The sequence below is a fragment of the Polyodon spathula genome, chromosome 49 (genome assembly GCF_017654505.1).
Source record: "Polyodon spathula isolate WHYD16114869_AA chromosome 49, ASM1765450v1, whole genome shotgun sequence".
Lineage (NCBI taxonomy): Eukaryota > Metazoa > Chordata > Actinopteri > Acipenseriformes > Polyodontidae > Polyodon > Polyodon spathula.
In genome coordinates this window covers 193,260-218,259 of record NC_054582.1, presented here as the reverse complement: position 1 = coordinate 218,259, position 25,000 = coordinate 193,260, and the positions used below count along the sequence as shown (strand labels likewise).

The 25,000-nt window shown below is 52.3% G+C and overlaps 1 protein-coding gene across 1 annotated transcript; it reads right to left on the bottom strand.

Annotated features, from left to right (window-relative positions):
- Positions 1-5,641: 5,641 nt before the first annotated feature.
- Positions 5,642-23,966, bottom strand: mamdc4 (MAM domain containing 4). Its single transcript, XM_041238499.1, has 26 exons — positions 23,079-23,966; positions 22,601-22,750; positions 22,298-22,423; positions 21,824-22,054; positions 21,572-21,694; positions 20,715-20,855; positions 20,210-20,295; positions 19,947-20,111; positions 19,772-19,862; positions 19,194-19,346; positions 18,563-18,937; positions 18,040-18,167; positions 17,566-17,677; positions 14,888-14,998; positions 14,458-14,592; positions 14,186-14,316; positions 13,551-13,770; positions 13,293-13,430; positions 11,919-12,043; positions 11,522-11,646; positions 10,270-10,400; positions 9,931-10,065; positions 7,939-8,063; positions 7,698-7,806; positions 7,254-7,540; positions 5,642-7,106 (listed from the first exon to the last, which is right to left on the bottom strand). Exons 1-26 carry the CDS (start codon positions 23,245-23,247, stop codon positions 7,071-7,073), a joined length of 3,858 nt encoding a protein of 1,285 aa, XP_041094433.1. The 5' UTR covers positions 23,248-23,966; the 3' UTR covers positions 5,642-7,070.
- Between the last annotated feature and the right edge of the window lie 1,034 nt (positions 23,967-25,000).

The following is a 25,000-nucleotide window of genomic DNA, read 5'->3' as shown; positions in this document are numbered from 1 at the left end:
TTAGGAGAGCATGAGAAGAGCGAGCTCAGATAAGAGTCAAGGCTGGATCCTCAGATAGAACACACTCTCTCCCTGCAGCGAATGCATTGATTTCCCTCCTCGGAGCTGCAGATCACGTGTTCTTTGCGATTCAGCGGCTGGTTTGCGAGTGTGTCAGCAGCCCTGGGAGTCGAGTGTCTCCAAGCCCCTTGTCTCCTGGAGCAGCTCAGTGTTTAAGCCTCTGCTAATTGTATTTTGATTCTATTCAAGTAACAGAATACATCCCCACCGGCTAAACAAGCAACCAAGTCCCCTAGATCAAGAAGTGGATATCTGGAAAACAAATATTCTTCAGACTAACAGCACACACTGGCACACACACACGCACACATACACACGTGCACGCACACACACACGCACACACATGCACACACACACACACACACACACACACACACACACACACACGCACACACACACACACACACACACACACGCGCACACACACACACACACACACACACGCACACACACACACACACACACACACACACACACACACACGCGCACACACACATGCACACACACATGCGCGCACACACGCACGCACGCACGTACACAGATCAAGCATGCTGGGGAATGACACAGCCAGTTCTGGATCCACTTGTTCTCTGAGACTCAGAGAGATGCTTTGAAGTTTCAGGGTCAGCCTTTTTTGTTTTTTGTTGCAGAAGCAGGAGTGCGTTTCCAGCTGATTTCCACTACTGTACCCCCTTGGTCAGGTCAGAGAACTCAGCCTGCGGAGCGTTCAGAGAAATCAGCCTGCGGAGCGGTCAGAGAACTCAGCCTGCGGAGCGGTCAGAGAAATCAGCCTGCGGTGCGGTCAGAGAAATCAGCCTGCGGAGCGGTCAGAGAAATCAGCCTGCGGAGCGGTCAGAGAAATCAGCCTGCGGAGCGGTCAGAGAACTCAGCCTGCAGAGCGGTTCTCTTGTGTTATGCGGAGCAGGGGGTCACTCTTAGCTTCTAGTGTATTGAAGTTCAAGTCACAATGATTCAGCTCTATGTACTGATAAATCTAAATTTATAACAAGAATCGCAATGCAAGCCACGTCGCTAATGGCTGTGAATAATTATTCTGACACAAGTATTGGCAAACGTCAAACCAATTTTACACTGGAGCGAGAGAGAGGGGGGTAAAGGCGCTCAGAAACAACAGCCTGCAGGGAGCGGTCAGTACGGTTTAGCATCACTCTCTGACAGCCAACGTAATGTCAGTGCTTTGCAGGGAGCCTGACCGCAGACCAGACCAATAATACCCACACCCAGCATGCCTGCTTTCGGATTCATTGATCCGTACATGCGATTGATCGATCGATCAGTTCAAACGACAGGTCCCACGCGAATGATTGCTAATCCACAAAACAAACACAGTAAAACAAGAATGTTCATTTGTTAACGGAGCAGGTCCCGAGACAGGAATAGTTTTTAAGGACTGGTTTAGAGTGTATGATTGAAATCAGTACAGCCTGGAGCGTGTGCACAGATGGGTGATTGTTCTTAATGACATGGCATACTGCAGACCCTGACACTTGCCAGCTCTCATCTCTTCTGGGATGGTACCCAGCGATCACTTTGCATCGTACAGCACTCTGTACAATATTCTCTAGTGCAAGGCTCCTGTGTCTCTAGAGATGCAGTGTGAGAGATCATGGTTTAAAAAGGTCTCAGTGCAAAATGAAGTTTATGTGATCCAATTAGTGTAAGAAAAGAGCAGCAATTTCAACTCTTAATGCAGTCTTTATGAAAGAAATGAATCGAGTCACAGGACAGGGTGTCCTGCGCTGTGATTTGATTCATGTAATAATTGCACACACACTGTCATGGCAACAATCGCTCTCATGCGACAGCTCCAGTGGTTACTGTGTGATTTGTTGTGGTTCTTCTTCTAGTGACAATGGCGCAATGAGAAATGTGAATTACTGCACTGCAGTGCAAGGGGACGTGGCACAGACAAGCAAGCTCTGCGCTGTTTAAATGGGAAACGAGGGCCTCTCAGATAGAAGGCATTTCATTCCGCGTGGTTTATTACTGGTGGAACCCGCATCCAGAGAGACGTCTTCATCGTCACAGCCTGCCGTTCAGCCTCAATCATTCCCAGCTAACTGTCTGAAAGGTTAGTGCTGTTTTAAATGAAGCCAGCCACAGTCGCCTTACCCTGGGGTTGGAGCTGTGAACACCAGTGAAACGCCTGTCTTTAAAACACAGCTGTACATTAAACCAAGTCAAAATGGGCTCGCTTCCAGACATGGCTGTAGACCTGGACTGCAAAACCAGTCCTGGAGAGGACCGCCCCTCCAGATCAAGGACAGCCGTCCGATATTTCAAATCTGCCGCTTGCCTCATTTTGTTGCTCATTTTAGTTCTGCTTAATTACTCCATTCTGTGCTGCTGCGAAGGCTCCCCTGGGCAGCAGGCAGCCAGGCAGGCGGAAAAGTACAGCACACCTGGAGCCAGCGCCTCTCTCCGACGTCAGAGCGGAGCGGAGAGAAGCGGGGGGGGGGCTCTGGGGACGGCAAAGCTTTTCCAATCTAGGTCACTGGCTGCGGCTAGCAATTCTCCGGAGTGCCAAAGCAACTGTTAACCCTGTCCAGTAACTCCCCACTCGGATCTCGGAACAACGAATCTGCGAATACCAGGCAGTAAGGGGGCTGCGCCCATCAGCGGCATTGAGCAACACTGGCGCCTTGATCACTGTGTTTAAAAATGCAATGCAAGATTGAATCAAGATTGAATTTTATATATATAAAATCAGCAGTGGTTTTCAAAGCTAAGCAGAGAGAAAGCAGAGCTAAATGCGTGCAGTCATTATCTGTGAAAGTCTCTCTCTTGCCTGCATGAAGCTGCTGTCCACGGCTGGCGTTGTTGCTTTCGTTAGAAAGCTGTGTGAACGTCGTGCACCGGGGCAGCTCAAGCTCAGTAATCTGATTACGTTTCGAGTTGGTTTTTTTTTTTATCAGCGTCAGTATCTCTCAGGCAACGCTGTTGTAATCACAGAGCGGCCGCACTTTCACACCCCAGCGCTGTCCTCTAGGGCGGGGAGGAGAGGGGATCAGCACTTATCTGTGCTTCACAGGCCTTTCACAGACATGACACACAAAGAGGTGTTTATGGCATTTGCTGTGGAAGCAATGCTTCCACAGCAAATGTGGCACGTGGCAGTGGCACGTGGCTTCTGCTGGGAGCTGGTGTGTGGGGCTGGCTCTCCTGATCACAGGTGACGTGCGCCGGCTAGAACAAGGCTGCTGAAAAGTTCACATCCAGCCTGTCACATTCTCCACAGACCTGCCATTCTGCCCTCTGCTAAAAACAACAGTTCTGCTATTAAACACGTGTCCAGCAGTCTTAAAATCACAATACAGGATTTTCACATTTAAAGTAGATAACAGCAAAACACTCTATAGATTTACAGCAACAAATGCATGCATATATTAAAAAAAAGTCTGTACCATTTGCAAACTCAGGGTACTGATTGCCGATTTTTGCGTCATGTATAATTTGGGGACTTTTTATAAATGCTAAATGAATGGGAATGTCTTCTCCTTCTTTCCTTCCTTCTCTTCTACCTACACAGCTAATGAGAACACCCGGGCAGGCTAAGAAAAGCGCAGCGCGTTATAACTAAGAAGGGTTTTGAAGAAGCTGCGCTCGGAGAGGAAGGGCTTGTCAGGGCTGGCACAGATCTGTGTGCTCACATTAAACTGCTCAAGAACAGTCAGTCCCGCACAGTATCTAGGTCACGCTAGCAGATTGTATAGAGGCAACAACGAATACAGCGCCCCTTCATTCAGAGACCACGTACTGCACGCCCCTCAGATCTGACAGCTGCCAGCTCCACATCCCTCTCTCTTATTAAATCTGAAAGACTGGGGTAGAAGCAGCGTGTCGGAGACACTGAGACACAGGGAGCAGTGCAGGACAAGCAGTTTATAAAAGCTTCAGACACTCTTAGTGAAAGAGGATGTGACGATGTCTCCTGCAGATCTGTGCTGTATGACATGGGCCTAAAACAACACAACAAACAGCTTCAGGAAAAAAATAACTCAAATCAGTAAACGGAGGCAGAGAATCCACAGTGTTCAACATCAGCGACCTCGTTTGTGACCGGCTGAAGTTCGCTGCTTCCCCTGGCTTCTGTAGGGATGCAACGGTTCAGCTTCAGAGCCTGTGTTGCCATTGCAGGCTGTCCTGACCTGTTCTGTGTGTGGATTCTGCACACAGTCATCAAAGCAGAGTCTGCCAGCTACACGATTGACCTTTACCCCTCCCCCCTCCCCAGAAGCCAGAGCTGTCCCCAGATCAATACAATGCTCACACATTTCCCTTTCAAGAACCATTAATCACTGCGGTGTCTGCAAAATCAATGCGCTTATGGAATGGAGAGATTTCCAGGGGGAGAGTTCACCATCACATGACCTAGCCAGTTCCCATCTCCTACACTCTTACCAGGCTGATTGAATGGGAGTGCGTGAGACCTCTTCAAAACACGACCCCTGTAGCCAGCCCCTGGAAGCTCCTGCCACGGCTCGCAGCTCATCCTGGCAGCGCACACAGGGCTCACACAGAGAACACACAGACGCTCTGGAGTTTTCTTTTTACAAAGCTTGTCATTATTCACACCCGCGCGAGACAGGAGGAGAAACTAGAACACGTATTTCACCTAGTGGCGCTGCCCTAGCCCTCAAACTCATTTGTCAACGCTCGAGGCAGGGCAAAATAAGAATGATTCGCTCCTGGGAATCCAGCAGGCAGTGGTGCTCAATCACCAGGAGCAGTACTACATTGTATCAGCATACCACCCCTCTCCCAGGACACGGGCATCAGCACCGAGACCATGAGGCAGGAGCAGCACTACATTGTATCAGCACACCACCCCTCTCCCAGGACATGTGCACCAGCACCGAGACCATGAGGCAGGAGCAGCACTACATTGTATCAGCACACCACCCCTCTCCCAGGACATGGGCATCAGCGTCTGCACTGAGACACAGCTACTGACATGAGCCATGCCTCTGCACTGAGACACAGCTACTGACATGAGCCATGCCTCTGCACTGAGACACAGCTACTGACATGAGCCATGCCTCTGCACTGAGACACAGCTACTGACATGAGCCATGCCTCTGCACTGAGACACAGCTACTGACATGAGCCATGCCTCTGCACTGAGACACAGCTACTGACATGAGCCATGCCTCTGCACTGAGACACAGCTACTGACATGAGCCATGCCCATCTGCACTGAGACACAGCTACTGACATGAGCCATGCCTCTGCACTGAGACACAGCTACTGACATGAGCCATGCCTCTGCACTGAGACACATACTGACATGAGCCATGCTGCACTGAGACACAGCTACTGACATGAGCCATGCCTCTGCACTGAGACACAGCTACTGACATGAGCCATGCCTCTGCACTGAGACACAGCTACTGACATGAGCCATGCCTCTGCACTGAGACACAGCTACTGACATGAGCCACAGTCAGCGCACCCCCACAGTGTGTCTTTCAACAGGACCAGCCGATGCACACCTGTTATATTAGAAGATCTCATTGCGTGTTGATGTTCCCGATGCTTGTGTGTTTCACGCAGTACAGTCAAGCGCTTCTCTCTTTCAGCGCGGAGTATCAAACAGTGCTACTGCAGGCCCGCTAGCGCAGCGTTTCAGCGGCTTGCGATATGGGAATAACAAGCCATACCAAAACGAACCCGGGGCGCGTCTCCAGGGGTAAGGTCTGGTTAACGGGGGAATGGGGTACCACTTGCCCTCGCTGTGGGTTTGTACACTACCTGCTTGGGTTCACTTCCCGGTCTGTTGTCGGCTGCCGAGTTGTTGAAAAGTTTGTCGCTGTCTTTCTCTCTGCTGTCCGGATTTAAAACCGCATATTAAAAAGCGGCGCTGACGTCAGACTGACGTTCTGTGTTAATAATAACAATAGAAATGACTACATCATTAATAATAATAATAATAATAATAATAATCAGGACTGTGTTGCTCTCGGAGGTGATTGCTAATGAATTATATAATTAATCTGCCCGCGTCCACTCTCTCTGCACGACGCCCCGATTCCTGAAGAGATTGAGACCGGAGTCTGATTCGCTCACCTGCGCGTTAATTACCTGCGCTGCCCGGGACTCGGGGACAAGGACGGGGTGGTATTTTTAGAACCCCGTTTCCCCTCCCCTCACTCGCCGGCAATGAGGTCACCTTGACTGAGATGGAAAGCCAGCTTACTGTTTGAAATATGACGCGTTTTCAATTTGCAATTCCGAGCTTCAGATGTTGAGCGAGAGAGGTGCTTTTCCCTGTGTCATCACCAAAAGTTGTCGGCTCTTTTTTAAGCCCCTGTCTGCCTTGCAGACAACGCTGCCTGGAAGGTGTGCTTGGTTGTAAATCTCGCCCCCCGACATTGTTGCACCATGTTCCTCCAGCCCTTTCCCTCAACAGATATCATCTTATTAATGCCACATTTTTATTCATGTAAGATTTATATATCATGACATGAAAATATGATTATATACTTATGTATCATATCGATCATTTAAGACGCTAGAAAGCATTAAAAGCTTGTTTTGAGAAAGCGTGTCTGATTCACAGAGTTTTGAAAGCTTGTGTTAAGGAATTAAATAAAGTTTGATTCTAACTAAATAGCCAAATTTCACAAATTCTCTACATAACTCAAGAATTACAACATTGCGAACAGGGATAATCCTTCTACTGTACGACAAACTAATGATAAATAATTGCATTTGATTTTTCTTTGTTCTAAAAATCTTCTCCGCATCTCCCCCTCCCTGCTGTCCGATGCTATATTTTGTGATTGGTTTTTGGTTCTGGGTGTGTTTCAAGCTGGTTCTGTCTCTGGGTTGTCTCCAGGAAGCCCGGCGCAGATGACTGACAGAGGACACAAGCAGTTCTCCTGCTGTGGTGTCCTCCCTGCTAGCAGGGTGCGCTGTCTCAGCTGAGCAGCGCCTCCACTGCTGAGGAAAGAGAAGAAAACAAGGGGATCAGGCGCTCCGCTGTCTCTCTAGGACTCCGGCATGGAAGGGACTGTGATCCTGTCCTGGAACAGAGAGACACAACAGCCAGTCAGCACCACCAGCGCTAGCACAGCCTGCGATCGTTTACTCCACAGCCCTGATCTCTCCACCCTGAAGCAGGTGACTGTCCTGCACCCCCTCGCTGTGCTGCACCCCTCCTCCTTCCTTACCTCATCACTGTGGCTGTATCCAATGTTGTCGAAGCCTGTCTCCTCTCTCCCTGTCGCCGAGGACCCCTTGAACATAGTACCCCCGGACAGGGACCCCCTGTATCCAGTGTTGTCGAAGCCTGTCTCCTCGCTCAGCATCTCCGAGGACCTCGTGAACAGAGAGCACCCAGACAGGGACCCCCTGTGCCGGCAGTACAGGAACAGCAGCACACCGGCCACAGTGGAGAGAAAAAGGATGACCACAAGCACGGAGGCCACGATCCCCGAGGAGCGGTATGAAGAGGGAGCTATCAGAAGAGAGGGGAGAGGGGGGGGGGGATGGGTGGAGGTGTTGAGTGCATTCAGGTCTGTTTATTCAAGACAGACCAGACCAGACAATACAAATGAACAGTATATAGCGCCCTCCTGCCAAGGCGAATCCATTCCACAGCAACAGGCACTAACCTGGGACAGGGGTGTCACTCTGCACCCCCTCACAGGTCAACCCAGCGCTGTACGCGATGTCATCAAGGGCGATGGTGCCAGACTCCCCTGTGGAGGCTTCCAACACGACCTGAGTAGGACAGGGCAGAGGTGCGGTCACTGCATCCAGACCACGAGAATCTCTCCCCACTCTCCTTCCTCCCTCTCTCTCCACTCTACCTCCTCCCTCCCTCTCCCCCCTGGTTCTTCTTCCCTTGCTTACCTGGAACTCCTCGTTGCTCTTCAGGGTGAAATTGACGAAGGCCCAGCGCCCAGTGTGACCTCTGACCTCCCAGCTGTTGAAGGACTGGAATCTTTTGAGCAACAGGACCCTGAGATCACCCATGTCTGAGAGAGAGACAGAGAGACAGAGAGAGAGAGAGAGAGAGAGAGAGAGAGAGAGAGAGAGAGAGAGAGAGAGAGAGAGAGAGAGAGACAGAGAGTCAGGGAGAGAGGGGTGGAGACGATGAGATGAGAGGGAGAGGAGCGGGCTCCGATAGAAACTCCCTACGCCCGAGTCTCGAGAGAGAGAGAGAGAGGGAGATGGAGGAGGAGACGCTATCGAGGTACGAGATGGAGGAGAGACAGCGAGCCGAGAGCGAGGCAGACGAAGAGGGGAGGAGGCGGAGTGAGAGATAGGAAGAAGAGGGGGAGAGAGGGGGAGAGAGAGGAGAGGGAGAGGAGAGAGTGAGAGGGGGAGGGAGAGAGGAGAGGGAGGGAGAGGAGAGAGAGAGGAGAGAGAGAGAGAGAGAGAGAGAGAGAGAGAGAGAGAGAGAGAGAGAGAGAGAGAGAGAGAGAGAGAGATTTTTAGGGATAGGGCAAGCATGAGCGCTAAGGGCGAGAGGCGGAGAGACGAGGGAGAGAGCACGCAGAGAAGAGACCAGAGCGGAGAGGAAGAGCTAGGCGAGAGGGGTCGTATGGGGAGAGAGACGAAGAGGTAAGAAGAGAGACCGCGCTGTGTCTAGCGCGGTCGTCGGAAGGAGCGTCTAGCGTTTTCACGCCAGGCGATTTAGGCGCGCGGCCATCAGAGATATGGAGAGAGCGAGGAGAGCGTTGACGAGAGCGACCGAGAGCTAGAGTGAGTAGATAGAGAAGAGAGCGACGAGAGTAGGCTGATAGTTAGAGATCTTAGGAGGATTAAGAGGAGGGAGAGAGGGGAGATACGGGAAGGAGAGAGGGAGCGATGAGATAGAGCGATAACCGTAAGCGATAGAACGCAGAGATGGCGCGGAGGGGTGACGCAAGTAGAGCGAGGAACCGATAGACGAGAGCCAGAGAGAGAGCGCTGACGGAGCGAGAGGAGACTAGCCGAGAGAGACAGATGAGAGAGGAAAGAGCCAGAGAGAGAAAGCGAGAGAGAGCGAGCGCGCCGAGGAGGATGGAGAGGAGGAGAGGCGAGAGGCAGAGAGAGAGGGACGAGAGAGAGAGAGAGAGAGAGGAGGGGACAGAGAGTGAAGAGGTCGCGAGACGGAGCGGGGTGATAGCTGAGGAGAGACTTGGACTCCGAGAGGAGAGAGGGAGAGGGAGAGGAGGAGGAGGAGAGAGAGAGAGGAGAAGGGTGAGGAGAAGAAAGATGAGAGAGAGCCACGAAGTGGAATGAGAGAGTGAGAGAGACGCCAACGAAGAGGGAGAGGACTGAAAGAGAGAGAAGAGGTAGAGAAGAGAGAGACGAAGGGGAGCAGAGAGAGAGAGGAGAGAGGGGAGAACGAGAGGGAGGATAGAGAGAGGAGAGAGAGAGAGAGAGAGAGAGGAGGAGAGACAGAGAGTTACCGACGAGAGACAGAGAGCGCGAGAGAGAGAGAGAGAGGAAGAGAGACAGAGAGAGAGAGAGAGAGAGAGAGAGAGAGAGAGAGAGGAGAGAGAGGAGAGAGAGAGAGAGAGAGAGAGAGAGAGAGAGAGAGAGAGAGAGAGAGAGGAGAGAAGAGAGACATATATGATTGTGTCATTAAAGGGTAAGGATTATCATGAAGTACATTGCAACCATGCATAATAACATTGCAGTGCTGTGGCAGCACACATACATTTACAGAGTAACTGCTCTGTAAAGACACAGTGATTAGAGGCGCTTGATGGAAAGTGCTACCCTTAGTAAATGCAATGACAGAAGTGAATGTCTTCAGTGAGGCTCTCTAGTGGAAACGTGAGTGATGAGAGACAGAAATGGAAGAGCCTCTATCTTCTCTGGATCTCGCTCTGCGTGCTGAGGCTGACTCACGGATGGGGATGGCAGAGTCCAGGTGGTACCACAAGCCCAGGCAGGAGCCCTGGGTGGCGGGCAGGTGCTCACTCAACAGCCAGGCTTTCTGTCCCGGCCCAGCCCGACTCGCGCTGGACAGGAACACGTAGTGACCTGAGGAAGCGCAGAGAGCAGAGCATCAGAAAACAGCTCCACCCTTATTAAAGTGAGCGGAGAGCAGAGGAACTTGCTGATGTTACTGTGAGCAGCCTGCAGTGCTCTCTGCTCCGGTGTTTTAAGAGCATAACAACGTAAGACATGTTCTGAGAGAGACGAGCCGTTCAGCCCATCTCCGAGCAGCAGACTGCAAGCTCTCACCAGCCCTGGTCTTCAGGGTGTGGTCCACACCCGGCCCGGGGTATTTCCCGGTGGTCCCGGCACTGGTCCAGTCCCGGTGGTCCCGGCACTGGTCCAGTCCCAGTGCCAGCAAAGTCCAGTGATTGCCACGGCTTCGTGATGTGCACAGGCCAGTGGATTCAGCACCCCGCAGTCACAGGCCAGTGGATCACCCCTCAGTGATTGTGCACAGGCCAGAGGATTCAAACCCCTCAGTGATTGTGCACAGGTCAGTGGATTCAGCACCCCTCAGTGATTGTGCACAGGCCAGTGGATTCAGCACCCCTCAGTGATTGTGCACAGGTCAGTGGATTCAGCACCCCTCAGTGATTGTGCACAGGTCAGTGGATTCAGCACCCCTCAGTGATTGTGCACAGGTCAGTGGATTCAGCACCCCTCAGTGATTGTGCACAGGCCAGTGGATTCAGCACCCCTCAGTGATTGTGCACAGGCCAGTGGATTCAGCACCCCTCAGTGATTGTGCACAGGCCAGTGGATTCAGCACCCCTCAGTGATTGTGCACAGGCCAGTGGATTCAGCACCCCTCAGTGATTGTGCACAGGTCAGTGGATTCAGCACCCCTCAGTGATTGTGCACAGGATTGTGCAGTGGATTCAGCACCCCTCAGTGATTGTGCACAGGCCAGTGGATTCAGCACCCCTCAGTGATTGTGCACAGGTCAGTGGATTCAGCACCCCTCAGTGATTGTGCACAGGTCAGTGGATTCAGCACCCCTCAGTGATTGTGCACAGGCCAGTGGATTCAGCACCCCTCAGTGATTGTGCACAGGCCAGTGGATTCAGCACCCCTCAGTGATTGTGCACAGGCCAGTGGATTCAGCACCCCTCAGTGATTGTGCACAGGTGGATTCAGCACCCCTCAGTGATTGTGCAGTGGATTCAGCACCCCTCAGTGATTGTGCACAGGTCAGTGGATTCAGCACCCCTCAGTGATTGTGCACAGGTCAGTGGATTCAGCACCCCTCAGTGATTGTGCACAGGTCAGTGGATTCAGCACCCCTCAGTGATTGTGCACAGGCCAGTGGATTGCACCCCTCAGTGATTGTGCACAGGCCAGTGGATTCAGCACCCCTCAGTGATTGTGCACAGGCCAGTGGATTCAGCACCCCTCAGTGATTGTGCACAGGTCAGTGGATTCAGCACCCCTCAGTGATTGTGCACAGGTCAGTGGATTCAGCACCCCTCAGTGATTGTGCACAGGCCAGTGGATTCAGCACCCCTCAGTGATTCTGTTCATTATGAGGTCACCTGGTTTGGAGCAGCTCCCGGCTCGAAAGGTGATGTCATCGACTGCAATGTGGGATGAGGTTCCTGCAGCCCCGACTGCTTGGAAAATGATCTGCAAAGTCAAGAGACTCCTTTATGACACGCCGGCTACTGCTGTTAACATCAATGATAACAATCCCAACAGCAAAGATCATGAGAACAATGAGACTGAGAAGAAAGACTGCAGGTCTGCGCTGCCCCTTAGTGGACAGGGACATTATCGCAGCCTGTTGTGCAGAATCCTTTTTTCACATGCATGTGGACGTGTATATGTGTTGTTACTCTGGGATGTAAAGTGTGGATTGTGTATGCCGGAGCACCGGGATTGCTCCCAGGAAGCCTCACCTTCCACTCCGCCGTGGCGCCGATGTTTGCGTTTCCGAAGCGCCAGGCTGCTCCCTGAGCCACGCTCTCCGAGAACACTTCCACACGCTGCTCTCCACTCTCCTCCACGAACACGCTGAGAGAGCCTGCGACACGTACACACACACACACACACACACAGACAGGGAGGCAGGAGAGACCCCGAGGGTGAGTCACACAGCAAAGGAATCTCAAGGAGGAGTCTAAATCAGCCTTGTTTTGTTTGGTGTTTACTGAATGACATTTTACTTAAACTGGATGTGTATGTAGTGCAGTGTGCAGTGTGTAGTGTACAGTGTGCAGTGTGCAGTGTGCAGTGTGCAGTGTGCAGTGTGCAGTGTGCAGTGTGCAGTGTAGTGTGCAGTGTGCAGTGTAGTGTAGTGTACAGTGTGCAGTGTGCAGTGTGCAGTGTGTAGTGTGCAGTGTGTAGTGTGCAGTGTGCAGTGTGTAGTGTACAGTGTGCAGTGTGTAGTGTGCAGTGTGCAGTGTGCAGTGTACAGTGTGCAGTGTGCAGTGTGCAGTGTGCAGTGTGCAGTGTGCAGTGTGTAGTGTGCAGTGTGTAGTGTGCAGTGTGCAGTGTGCAGTGTGCAGTGTGCAGTGTGCAGTGTAGTGTACAGTGTGCAGTGTGCAGTGTGCAGTGTGCAGTGTGCAGTGTGCAGTGTGCAGTGTGCAGTGTGCAGTGTGCAGTGTGCAGTGTGCAGTGTGCAGTGTGCAGTGTGCAGTGTGCAGTGTGCAGTGTGCAGTGTGCAGTGTGCAGTGTGCAGTGTGCAGTGTGTAGTGTGCAGTGTGCAGTGTGCAGTGTGCAGTGTGCAGTGTGCAGTGTGCAGTGTGCAGTGTGCAGTGTGCAGTGTACAGTGCGCAGTGTGCAGTGTGTAGTGTACAGTGTGCAGTGTGCAGTGCAGTGTGCAGTGTACAGTGTGCAGTGTAGTGTACAGTGTGCAGTGTGCAGTGTGTAGTGTACAGTGTACAGTGTGCAGTGTGCAGTGTGCAGTGTGCAGTGTAGTGTGCAGAGCGCAGTGTGGAGTGTACAGTGTGCAGTGTGCAGTGTAGTGTACAGTGTGCAGTGTGCAGTGTGCAGTGTAGTGTACAGTGTGCAGCGTGCAGTGTAGTGTGCAGAGTGCAGTGTAGTGTACAGCGTACAGCGTGCAGTGTGTAGTGTACAGTGTGCACTGTGCAGTGTAGTGTGCACTGTGCAGTGCGCAGTGTACAGTGCACAGTGCGCAGTGTGCAGTGTACAGTGCGCAGTGTGCAGTGTGCAGCGTGCAGTGTAGTGTGCAGTATGCAGTGTAGTGTACAGTGTGCAGTGTGCAGTGTGCAGTGTGTGTGATTCCCACTCTGGTGTGCACATGTACTGACCTGGCTTGTCACCGCTCATGTGGTACCAGAACTGTACACACTCCGGCCCCCTGAGGGCGCTGGTCAGTCCAGAGTACAAGCTGGCAGACTGGCCGCTTGACATGACGTCATGACTCGTATCCACGATCATATAGAACCCTGAAACACATTGGAGAAAACAATCTATCCCTTACATTACATTAAACACATACATACATACATATGAGTATACAGGGGAACCTGATTTCCTGATAGGTGATCAGGGGTTTGCTGTTCTACCTCTGTCGGTCTCCAGGGTGTGGTCGATCTTTGGCCCGCTCGCGATGCCCCCGGTCCAGCCGCTCTGCTTCCTCCAGCCCCCTCTCCCACTGGAGACGAAGTCACACTGGCTCTCCTCGAAAGAGCAGCTCTGCAGAGCCGAGCAGGGCTGGGAACTCAGGGTGATGTCATCCAGGGAGATATCTCCATCGAAGCCATCCCGCAGCGCCTCAAACACCAACTGCAAGAGAGCAGAGGAGAGAGGAGAGAGGGAAGGAGAGGAGAGAGGGGAGGAGAGAGGACAGGAGAGAGAGGAGATAGGAGAGAGGGGAGAGGAGAGAGAGGGCAGGGGAGAGAGGAGAGGGGAGGAGAGAGAGGGCAGGGGAGAGAAGAGAGAGGGGAGAGGAGAGAGAGGAGAGAGGGGAGGAGAGCGAGGAGAGGAGAGGGGAGAGGAGGAGAGAGGAGAGAAGGGAGAGAACAGGGGAGGGGAATGTGATATTTTTTAATGTAATCGTTTGTGATACTTTGTAACAATGGTAAGTCACCCAGGATAAGGGCGTCTGCTAAGAAATAAATAATAAATCATTAATAATAATGTGACCCCTGCTAAAAGGGGTCGGCTCCTCAGTGGGGGGGGGGGGGGGGGGGTGACTCACCTCGAAGGTGCGGTCCTGGTGCGGGACAGGGGAGAGACCTCGCTGCCACTCGTTCCCCTGTGTGCCTGACCGCGTCCACAGAACCGTCTCCTCATCCCCTCCCCCTAGCCTCAGCTTCAGGGACAGAGTGCCTGACAGACAGACAGACAGGAGTCACTGCAAACACTCCAGAGTGAACACGACCAAACTTCCATTTTGAAAAGGAGCAGGCAGCTCTCCCCGGTCCTCCTGCAGGTAAATGAATCCGAGGCTTTTCAATGAAAGTGACTCACCGGTCTGAGGCCCCATCAGGTGGTACCAGAAGGAGAGGCACATGGTCTCAACGGAGGAGCGCTGGGGGTAGGACAGTAGGCGAGCAGAGTGCCCCCCTAGGTCAGGGGATGAGGCGTCCACAAACACAAAGTGACCTGGAGAGAGAGGGAGGGGATAGTGAGAGAAGAGAGGGGCAGAGAGAGGGAGAGAAAGAGAAAGGAGAAAGGTAGAGAGGGGAGTGAGGGTGGGAGAAGGGATAGAGAGAATGGAGAAATAGGTAGAGAGAGGAGAGAGTGAGGGTGGGAGAGAGGGGAGGGAAGGGGAAGACAGAAGAGGGATAGAGAGGGAAGGGAGAGAATGTGAGAGGAAGAGAAAGGCACAGAAGCAGTTCCATCTTGCTCATATAAGAGAGAGAGAGTTACTGAGAGAGAGAGAGAGAGAGTTACTTACCTGAGCCGGTGGTGTGGTCGAACCCGGGTCCAACGTCACGGGTCCACTCTAATTCATCAGTCTGGTCCTGGTACCACCCGCACAGCCCCTCTTCAAAGTTGCACGACACATCTGAAACAATGCAGCATTACAAGAGTACTGACAACCCCCAGCTGTGTGTGCCCAGGACCCAGCCCTCACCTACCTGCAGCATTACAATACTGACAACCCCCAGCTGTGTGTGCCCAGGACCCAGCCCTCACCTACCTGCAGCATTACAATACTGACAACCCCCTGCTGTGTGTGCCCAGGACCCAGCCCTCACCTACCTGCAGCATTACAATACTGACAACCCCCTGCTGTGTGTGCCCAGGACCCAGCCCTCACCTACCTGCAGCATTACAATACTGACAACCCCCAGCTGTGTGTGCCCAGGACCCAGCCCTCACCTACCTGCAGCATTACAATACTGACAACCCCCTGCTGTGTGTGCCCAGGACCCAGCCCTCACCTACCTGCAGCATTACAATACTGACAACCCCCTGCTGTGTGTGCCCAGGACCCAGCCCTCACCTACCTGCAGCATTACAATACTGACAACCCCCTGCTGTGTGTGCCCAGGACCCAGCCCTCACCTACCTGCAGCATTACAATACTGACAACCCCCAGCTGTGTGTGCCCAGGACCCAGCCCTCACCTACCTGCAGCATTACAATACTGACAACCCCCTGCTGTGTGTGCCCAGGACCCAGCCCTCACCTACCTGCAGCATTACAATACTGACAACCCCCTGCTGTGTGTGCCCAGGACCCAGCCCTCACCTACCTGCACCTGACAGCTGTGTGTGCCCAGGACCCAGCCCTTACCTGCAGCATACAATGACAACCCCCAGCTGTGTGTGCCCAGGACCCAGCCCTCACCTACCTGCAGCATTACAATACTGACAACCCCCAGCTGTGTGTGCCCAGGACCCAGCCCTCACCTACCTGCAGCATTACAATACTGACAACCCCCTGCTGTGTGTGCCCAGGACCCAGCCCTCACCTACCTGCAGCATTACAATACTGACAACCCCCTGCTGTGTGTGCCCAGGACCCAGCCCTCACCTACCTGCAGCATTACAATACTGACAACCCCCTGCTGTGTGTGCCCAGGACCCAGCCCTCACCTACCTGCAGCATTACAATACTGACAACCCCCTGCTGTGTGTGCCCAGGACCCAGCCCTCACCTACCTGCAGCATTACAATACTGACAACCCCCTGCTGTGTGTGCCCAGGACCCAGCCCTCACCTACCTGCAGCATTACAATACTGACAACCCCCTGCTGTGTGTGCCCAGGACCCAGCCCTCACCTACCTGCAGCATTACAATACTGACAACCCCCTGCTGTGTGTGCCCAGGACCCAGCCCTCACCTACCTGCAGCATTACAATACTGACAACCCCCTGCTGTGTGTGCCCAGGACCCAGCCCTCACCTACCTGCAGCATTACAATACTGACAACCCCCAGCTGTGTGTGCCCAGGACCCAGCCCTCACATACCTGCAGCATTACAATACTGACAACCCCCAGCTGTGTGTGCCCAGGACCCAGCCCTCACCTACCTGCAGCATTACAATACTGACAACCCCCTGCTGTGTGTGCCCAGGACCCAGCCCTCACCTACCTGCAGCATTACAATACTGACAACCCCCTGCTGTGTGTGCCCAGGACCCAGCCCTCACCTACCTGCAGCATTACAATACTGACAACCCCCTAGGACCCAGCCCTCACCTACCTGCAGCATTACAATACTGACAACCCCCAGCTGTGTGTGCCCAGGACCCAGCCCTCACCTACCTGCAGCATTACAATACTGACAACCCCCTGCTGTGTGTGCCCAGGACCCAGCCCTCACCTACCTGCAGCATTACAATACTGACAGCTGTGTGTGCCCAGGACCCAGCCCTCACCTACCTGCAGCATTACAATACTGACAACCCCCTGCTGTGTGTGCCCAGGACCCAGCCCTCACCTACCTGCAGCATTACAATACTGACAACCCCCTGCTGTGTGTGCCCAGGACCCAGCCCTCACCTACCTGCAGCATTACAATACTGACAACCCCCTGCTGTGTGTGCCCAGGACCCAGCCCTCACCTACCTGCAGCATTACAATACTGACAACCCCCTGCTGTGTGTGCCCAGGACCCAGCCCTCACCTACCTGCAGCATTACAATACTGACAACCCCCTGCTGTGTGTGCCCACACCCAGCCCTCACCTACCTGCAGCATTACAATACTGACAACCCCCTGCTGTGTGTGCCCAGGACCCAGCCCTCACCTACCTGCAGCATTACAATACTGACAACCCCCTGCTGTGTGTGCCCAGGACCCAGCCCTCACCTACCTGCAGCATTACAATACTGACAACCCCCTGCTGTGTGTGCCCAGGACCCAGCCCTCACACCTGCAGCATTACAATACTGACAACCCCCTGCTGTGTGTGCCCAGGACCCAGCCCTCACCTACCTGCAGCATTACAATACTGACAACCCCCTGCTGTGTGTGCCCAGAACCCAGCCCTCACCTACCTGCAGCATTACAATACTGACAACCCCCTGCTGTGTGTGCCCAGGACCCAGCCCTCACCTACCTGCAGCATTACAATACTGACAACCCCCTGCTGTGTGTGCCCAGGACCCAGCCCTCACCTACCTGCAGCAGTTGGAGGTTCGAGGTCCGGGCTGCAGTTCAGAAACGCGATGTCATCCACCGCGACCTTCTGACCCCTGGGGGCAAAATTATCCACCAGGGCGGTGATCTCTATCTGCGTAGGAACGAGAAATTAGAAATGAGAAGGGAAAGCCAATGAGTTGAGAGGCAAACGTCTTTCTCAATGTCTTCAACATTTCTTATTTAGCATGGGGCCATTCCTACAGGCATCGAAGAGCTACTGTATAACCCTGCATCCAGCAAGCATGTCAACACAGTGCAGAACGCAGGGTGCCTCTGTGCTCCAGGACTCGGTCAGCTGCACCTGCGCTCTACTTTACATGGTAAGGACTCTTCATTAACATTGGAGTTGCACAGCCGCTCTTTAATTAAAGGTGAGATCTGCTTTTCTGTTTTCACGGCTCATTGCCTCGTATGAAATACAATGTGTAACGAGAGCAGCTCCCTGCACCACACCTGGAATCCTCGCGGTCTCGCTCCGACGCTGACCGCCACGGTGGTCCACTTGTCACGCTTCCTGTGAGTGCGCCAGAGCAGCACCTCCGTGCCCAGAGCCTGGTTCACTGAGCTCACTGCGATCCCTCCTGCAACACACAGCACAGCGCTGTGTTTATAATACACAGACAAGGGCTCAGAGCTGCTACACACACACACACACACACACACACACACACACACACACACACACACACACACACACACACGCTGTGTTTATACATAACATTATGTGGGCTCAGTTCCCTGCTAGAGCTGCTACACACACACACACACACACACACACACACACACACACACACACACACACACACACACACACACACACAGCGCTGTGTTTATAATACACAGACAAGGGCTCAGAGCTGCTCTGCACATTTAAATATACTGCAGCTAACACATTTCCTTTGTCAGTTCTTAGTAGATTTGCAGCAGCAGTGGAAAGGGAAGGCGCTGGTCCTGCAGCGCTGCAGGGGAGGCTTACCTGTGAAGGTGGAGTTGCTGTGGAGCAGGTATCTGAACTGCATGGAACAGGCTGGCCCTGAGGGACCCAGGACTGGACTCAGAGCTATGGCTTTGGACAGCATCTGACCGTGAGCCTTGGCCAGGGACAGGTGACCTCCTGCAGGGAGAGAGAAAGAGGCTCTGAGATCAGGGACCTTCATATCATCCACTGCGACCTGGAGAGGGGCAAAGCAAAGTGCCAGCAATCTACCGCAGCCTATCTTTAAACAGGGCATTGCAAAGTCTTTGTCAGTGTTACCGCGGGAGGAGCTGGTGTTCTTCCTTACTGTCCACTCCAGCCGTCCAGCACTGTGGTCTCTCCAACCGCCGTCACTGACGTCAAACGTGGCATTACCTGCAGACCACGGACAGACACGTCACAGGGATCAGGGGACAGACAGACGGGAGACAGACACACAGGGCAAGGTGCATGGTGAGCTGATAGTGCTGGGAAAGTCGTGTGAAAGAATTGGATTTATTATTTCTTGAATCATGAACTCAGTGATCAGGGGCGGGGGTACGGCTCCCCTGGACTCATCGTCCGATACTTTTAATAGCCGGGGGCTTCGTTCGCTCGAGGCTCCCAGTTTTCTGCGCTCCCACTCACTCACCGCAGTCCATCTCGTCCGACTGGTCACTGCAGTCCAGTCTGAAGTCGCAGACCAGGTTGTGATCCACACATCTCCCGTTCCTGCACTCAAACTGGCCCTGGTTGCACCTGCTGGGGGCGGCTGTGGGGAGCTCCCAGTCTGGAGACAGAGAGTCTGAGGAAAGAGGAGGCGGAGAAGGGGGTATGCAGCAAGCAGCCACACCAGGCCAGGCTACAGGCTTACATTGCTCCTGTTTGAAATATCTATCCGACACTTTGAAACACTAGCTGCAAAACCCTATTAGACAAAGTCTAGTGAGACAGCTGGTTTTCTTATGGGTCTTCCATTGAGCTTCATTATTGTTAAGTTATCATGCATGTAGGGTTATTGGCTGTTCATTCTGTTATTCCATTGATATTCTGTTTGAAATCACAGGGCATGGCTGTAAAGAGTTAGTGATTTGTCTTCTACCAGTGTATTAAACTCAGGACTCAAAATATACAGTCATCTGCTGTTCTGTTTGTGTGTAGCAGGGAAATACCCCCCCCCCCCCCGTGGGTCCAGACAGAGTGAGCTCTCACTGTGTTGGCTTGTCTTACCATTGGAGACTCTACAGCCCGGGGACAGGATCAGATCATCCAGCGCAATGTTCCCAAATGTACCGCCTCCGAGAACACCTTCAATCACGATCTGACGAAACACGCAAACACACAGGCATGTAACACACATCACCCCCCGCGCGAACCAGCCTTTAGACTTTGGGTCGGGCTGTACCTGGAAGGAGGTGTTGACTGCGAAGTGGACCTTCTCCCTGACCCAGAGGTCGCCCCTCTCTCCCTGCTCGCTCATCGCTAGGATCAGCTCCGCGGGGTCTTGGGTTCGATGGTAGATGTTGAGGCTGGCAGCCCGGGGTCCAAACATGTGGTAATAGAGAACGAGCTGCACAGACGCGTACACAGAGAGAGATGCTTTATTAGCAGGCCTGGGGGGCATTGACTGGGAATCAAAAGACAGAGAACACAGTAGTGGGGGCTTACGAAGCAGGACTCTGGATCGCTGGGGCGCTCAATAGGTGGGCTCAGAAGTGTGGCGCCATTGCTGCTCCCAATATACAAGAAATAGCCTGGAAAACAGGAAGAGGGGCTGATCTGCACTGATCTGCATGGATCTGTAGCACACTATTATTATTATTATTATTATTATTATTATTATTATGATGGTCAAGTGACCCTCCTAGCACCCACACTATCTGATTAATGTACCTGCATGTACATGCATTCTGATTGGAGTACCTATATATGCACGCATTCTGATTGGAGTACCTATATATGCACGCATTCTGATTGGAGTACCTATATATACACGCATGTACATGCATTCTGATTGGAGTACCTATATATACACGCATTCTGATTGGAGTACCTATATATGCACGCATTCTGATTGGAGTACCTATATATGCACGCATTCTGATTGGAGTACCTATATATGCACGCATTCTGATTGGAGTACCTATATATACACGCATTCTGATTGGAGTACCTGCATTGGTGTTCTCAGTGTGATCTCTGGCGGGGCCTATCAGCAGATCAGATGGGCTGAATGACGCCTGATTGGTCCTTTCCCATTTCCGATTAGTCCAATCACAGGTCCCATTCTGGAAGTCGCACTTCCTGTATTGGGCTTCAATGGGAGAAAGTGGTCAGACCCACCCCTTCCCTCTCGACCACTGACTGACAGTGGAGGTCTGCATTCAACTTGAACACAGCAGAGCGCAGCACCACAGGACTGTGAGAGACAGCATTAACAATGAATACCACTGCGTCAAATTCAACTTGAACACAGCAGAGCGCAGCACCACAGGACTGTGAGAGACAGCATTAACAATGAATACCACTGCGTCAAATTCAACTTGAACACAGCAGAGCGCAGCACCACAGGACTGTGAGAGACAGCATTAACAATGAATACCACTGCGTCAAATTCAACTTGAACACAGCAGAGCGCAGCACCACAGGACTGTGAGAGACAGCATTAACAATGAATACCACTGCGTCAAATTCAACTTGAACACAGCAGAGCGCAGCACCACAGGACTGTGAGAGACAGCATTAACAATGAATACCACTGTGTCAAATTCAACTTGAACACAGCAGAGCGCAGCACCACAGGACTGTGAGAGACAGCATTAACAATGAATACCACTGCGTCAAATTCAACTTGAACACAGCAGAGCGCAGCACCACAGGACTGTGAGAGACAGCATTAACAATGAATACCACTCAAGCAGGCATTGTAACTGGGGCACGGCTTCCAAACTCTCTCCACTGCCCAGAAGCTGGAGCCGGGCACACTGGAATCAAAGAGATTAGCATTGCTGTTATTAAACCCCGCCTCACCGCACAGCTCTGTGCCCTCGTCGCTGGAGTCTCCACAGTCATCTGTCCCGTCGCAGGTCTGCCACATCTCCACACACATCCCCCCAGCGCAGAGGAACTGGTCAGGACACGTGAACACAGGCTCTGAGACAGACACACACAGACAGGCGTTTCAAACTCCAGCGCCCCACAATCACCTTCCATTCAGAGAGGGAGAGAGAGAGAGAGAGGGTCCCACATTAAGCTCTGCTGAGGTGTGTGTGGGTGACGTACGGGGCAGGGCGCAGTTGAGGAACTTGATGTCATCGATGGCGATGTCTCCGGGGTAGGACAGACTGCGACGGGACGTGAAGACGATCTGGAATGGCTCAGGGACGCGACCCGTGAAGATGGAGGCCTCCCTCCAGCCGCGCACACTGCTCCCAGCGCTGCGCCACACCACAGCCTCCCGAGAGCTGGACCTCAACGTGGCAAACAGGCTCCCCGCATCGACACCCACGCGACCTGCAACTCAAAACCCAACAGGATGGGAACAGAACCTGGGCTCCCCCTCCCTTCCTCCCCGCCTGCATTTCCAGAGCTTCTTCAGTGTGAACCATGGCTTGTCGCCTGCTTTCTTGTGCTTTACTGCACTTTGCTGTGCTCCTATGAGGGCACCGAGGAGTCAGGGATCTTCTTGACAGCTTTAAACAATCATACAGTTCTGAAAGGTGGTCTTCGTGGATGAACACAGAAGGTTCTGCTCACCGGAGTCCCACACTCGATACCAGAAGCGCAGCTCACAGGCAGGCGCGGCTTGCCTCATGCGTGGAGAGACGAGCACCGCGGTGGTCAGGATGTTGTCATGGACTCCTCCCACTGCCATGAACCAGCCTGGGAGAGAGAGAGAGAGAGAGGGAGAGAGAGAGAGAGAGAGAGAGAGAGAGAGAGAGGGAGAGAGAGAGAGAGAGAGGGGGGAGAGAGAGAGGGAGAGATAGATGATTTGCTGAGATCAGAAATGTGCAGCTGAAACACGATGTGAGGGACTGTTCTGAAATCTGTTCTGTTTACCTCGGTCTGTCCCCAGGGTGTGGTCAGAAGCACCGTCCCCCGAGATGTAACCGCTGTGTCTCCCCCACTTGTAGGAGTGCACATTCTGGTCTCTCCAGCCGCAGGTGTCCTTCTCAAAGTCACAGATAAAGAGTGGATCACTGTCATACCCTGGACAGAAAGAGAGGCAGAGGAACTCAAAACAGCAACCCCTTAACAATGTGACTCATTCAAAGAGCAACACTGTCATGATGGTTTGACGGGTTTGCCACTTTTCTGATGGTTTCCAGAAAGCTTGTGGGTGTCAGAGAGAGAAGTGTACGAGTGAGCCTACGTTCTCATCTGAGGGATGTCTTGGAAACCCCGATTTCATTTTCTTTAGAGGACCAACCGTTAATAGCAATCATATGCAATCTGATGAAAGCCGAAATGTTAGAGGGTTATGAGCAGTTTGCCATTCTTCCAGGACAGCCCTGGAGCGATCAGATCCCTGACTCACCACAGTCCTCTTCGTCGCTGCAGTCCTCAGGACAGTCGCACACAAAGTCACAGAGCTTGTCCTCTCCGGCACTGCAGCTGTTAATGTGACGAGAGGAGCCGAGAGCGGAGCTCAGTCCTGCAGCTGCAGGGGAGACAGGAGGGAGCACGGGGGTTAAACCAAAAAGCATGGGACGGGCACTTCAAATGGGCAGGAAAATACTCAAGCTGTGTGAACTTATGTTTCACACATGTACGATGAAGGCACAACATACGTGCTGTAGAGCTATGTGTTTCAATGCATGAACTGCATATTAAATACATAGAACATATATCTCCTTTCCAGATGGAGTCCGATGGGAATGTAGCCCAGAGTCCCATAATCTGCATTCCACCGTTTCTGTCGTGTTAAACTAGCAGCTTATCAGCAATCAGCTCAGTGTGTCCGGGCTTAAAGTCCATAGAACATTTCAGAACAGATTTTAACAGGCGCTGAGTCATGTAATTAACACTATCACTTAACATTAGCTGCAGTCCTCTGTAAACACTTAGAAAATGCTTAGATCTTTACTGAGAAAAAAATAAACAAGGATGAGAGAGTAATGAATGAATTCATTAAAATCAGCGCGTTCTATAAACACAGCGTTTGCTAATATCAACAGTGCACTGGGAGGAAGCGTGACGAACCCTCTCTGCCAAGCACAAGCTGCCGTGAGGAGCACTCTGGCAAGCTGGGGTTTATCCCACACGTTTCCTGTTCATTACACTGATATTGTCCAGGCGTCAGTGAGGCGTCTCTTTGACCATTGTGTGGAGCAGCTGCAAACAACTCCCTTTGGATTCATTAGAAATATATTTTTCATCGAAAATGTTTCAATTTTTTTTCTATTTCTTAATATGGGTAAAAAAAGGAGCGCCCGTCTCATATGAGGTCATCATGCGTTTGTCTTCCATACGTCCCCATATATATATAAAGACTAGACCATATATCTATCTATATATATAGAGGACCCCACATGAGGTCCCCGTGCATGAAAGAGCTTTTCGAAAGCATCACACCGTGGTACAAGTTAAAGGGCTGGTACTATCACACAAGTAGCAAGCCACGATTATGAATTAAGAAGGGAATGCCAGCCCACATATAAGAACCTGTGTGAGGCTCCCGTGCCCGTGTGAAAGTTCCCTGTGATACACGGCAGAGCACAGGCTAGAGGGTCAAGCACAGCATGCATAGAGAATAGGGTGCAGCGTGGTGTACCATACAAGAGCTGACATCCACGCCATGCTGGCTGCATCGCAGGAGGTCCAGTGGTTAAAGAAACCTGGAGGCCCCCCTGTTCAAATCCCAGCTCAGCCACTGACTCCCTGCGCGTGACTCTGAGTGAGTCACTGAACCTCCTTGTGCTGTGTCTTTGGGGTGAGCCGTTGTTGTTAGTGGCTCTGCAGCTGATGCATCGCTCCCACACCCTCGTATCTTGTAAAGCGCTTTGTGATGGCGCTCCACTATGAAAGGCGCTATATAAAGATTATTATTATTACAGAAGAGCTCACCTATCTGGGCTCCTGGCCCCAGCAGCAGCACCAGCAGCAGTAGCAGCTCATGTCTCAAAGTCTTCATCCTGCAGTTCACAGCACAGACTGGTTAGGAGGCAAGGGATCCTTGCCTTTTAACAGCACTGATAAGATCTGGACTTTAAATCCAGCAGCCCTCATAAAGCAGCGTGGAGAGAAGGAACAGCAGCTGTGCTCTGCAGGGATTGCATTGTCTTAATCCACTCGGCCAGGCACGCTATCCACGAGCAGTGGCTCCAATGAAACAATAATACAGCGCTGCCCTCAGACCCATGATAACGAACGCAGGAGGAGCATTCGAACAAAAATGTGCTGATGCCCCATGAGCAGCAGGTGTCACATATACACCCTGCGACTCAGGCAGGTAACTGC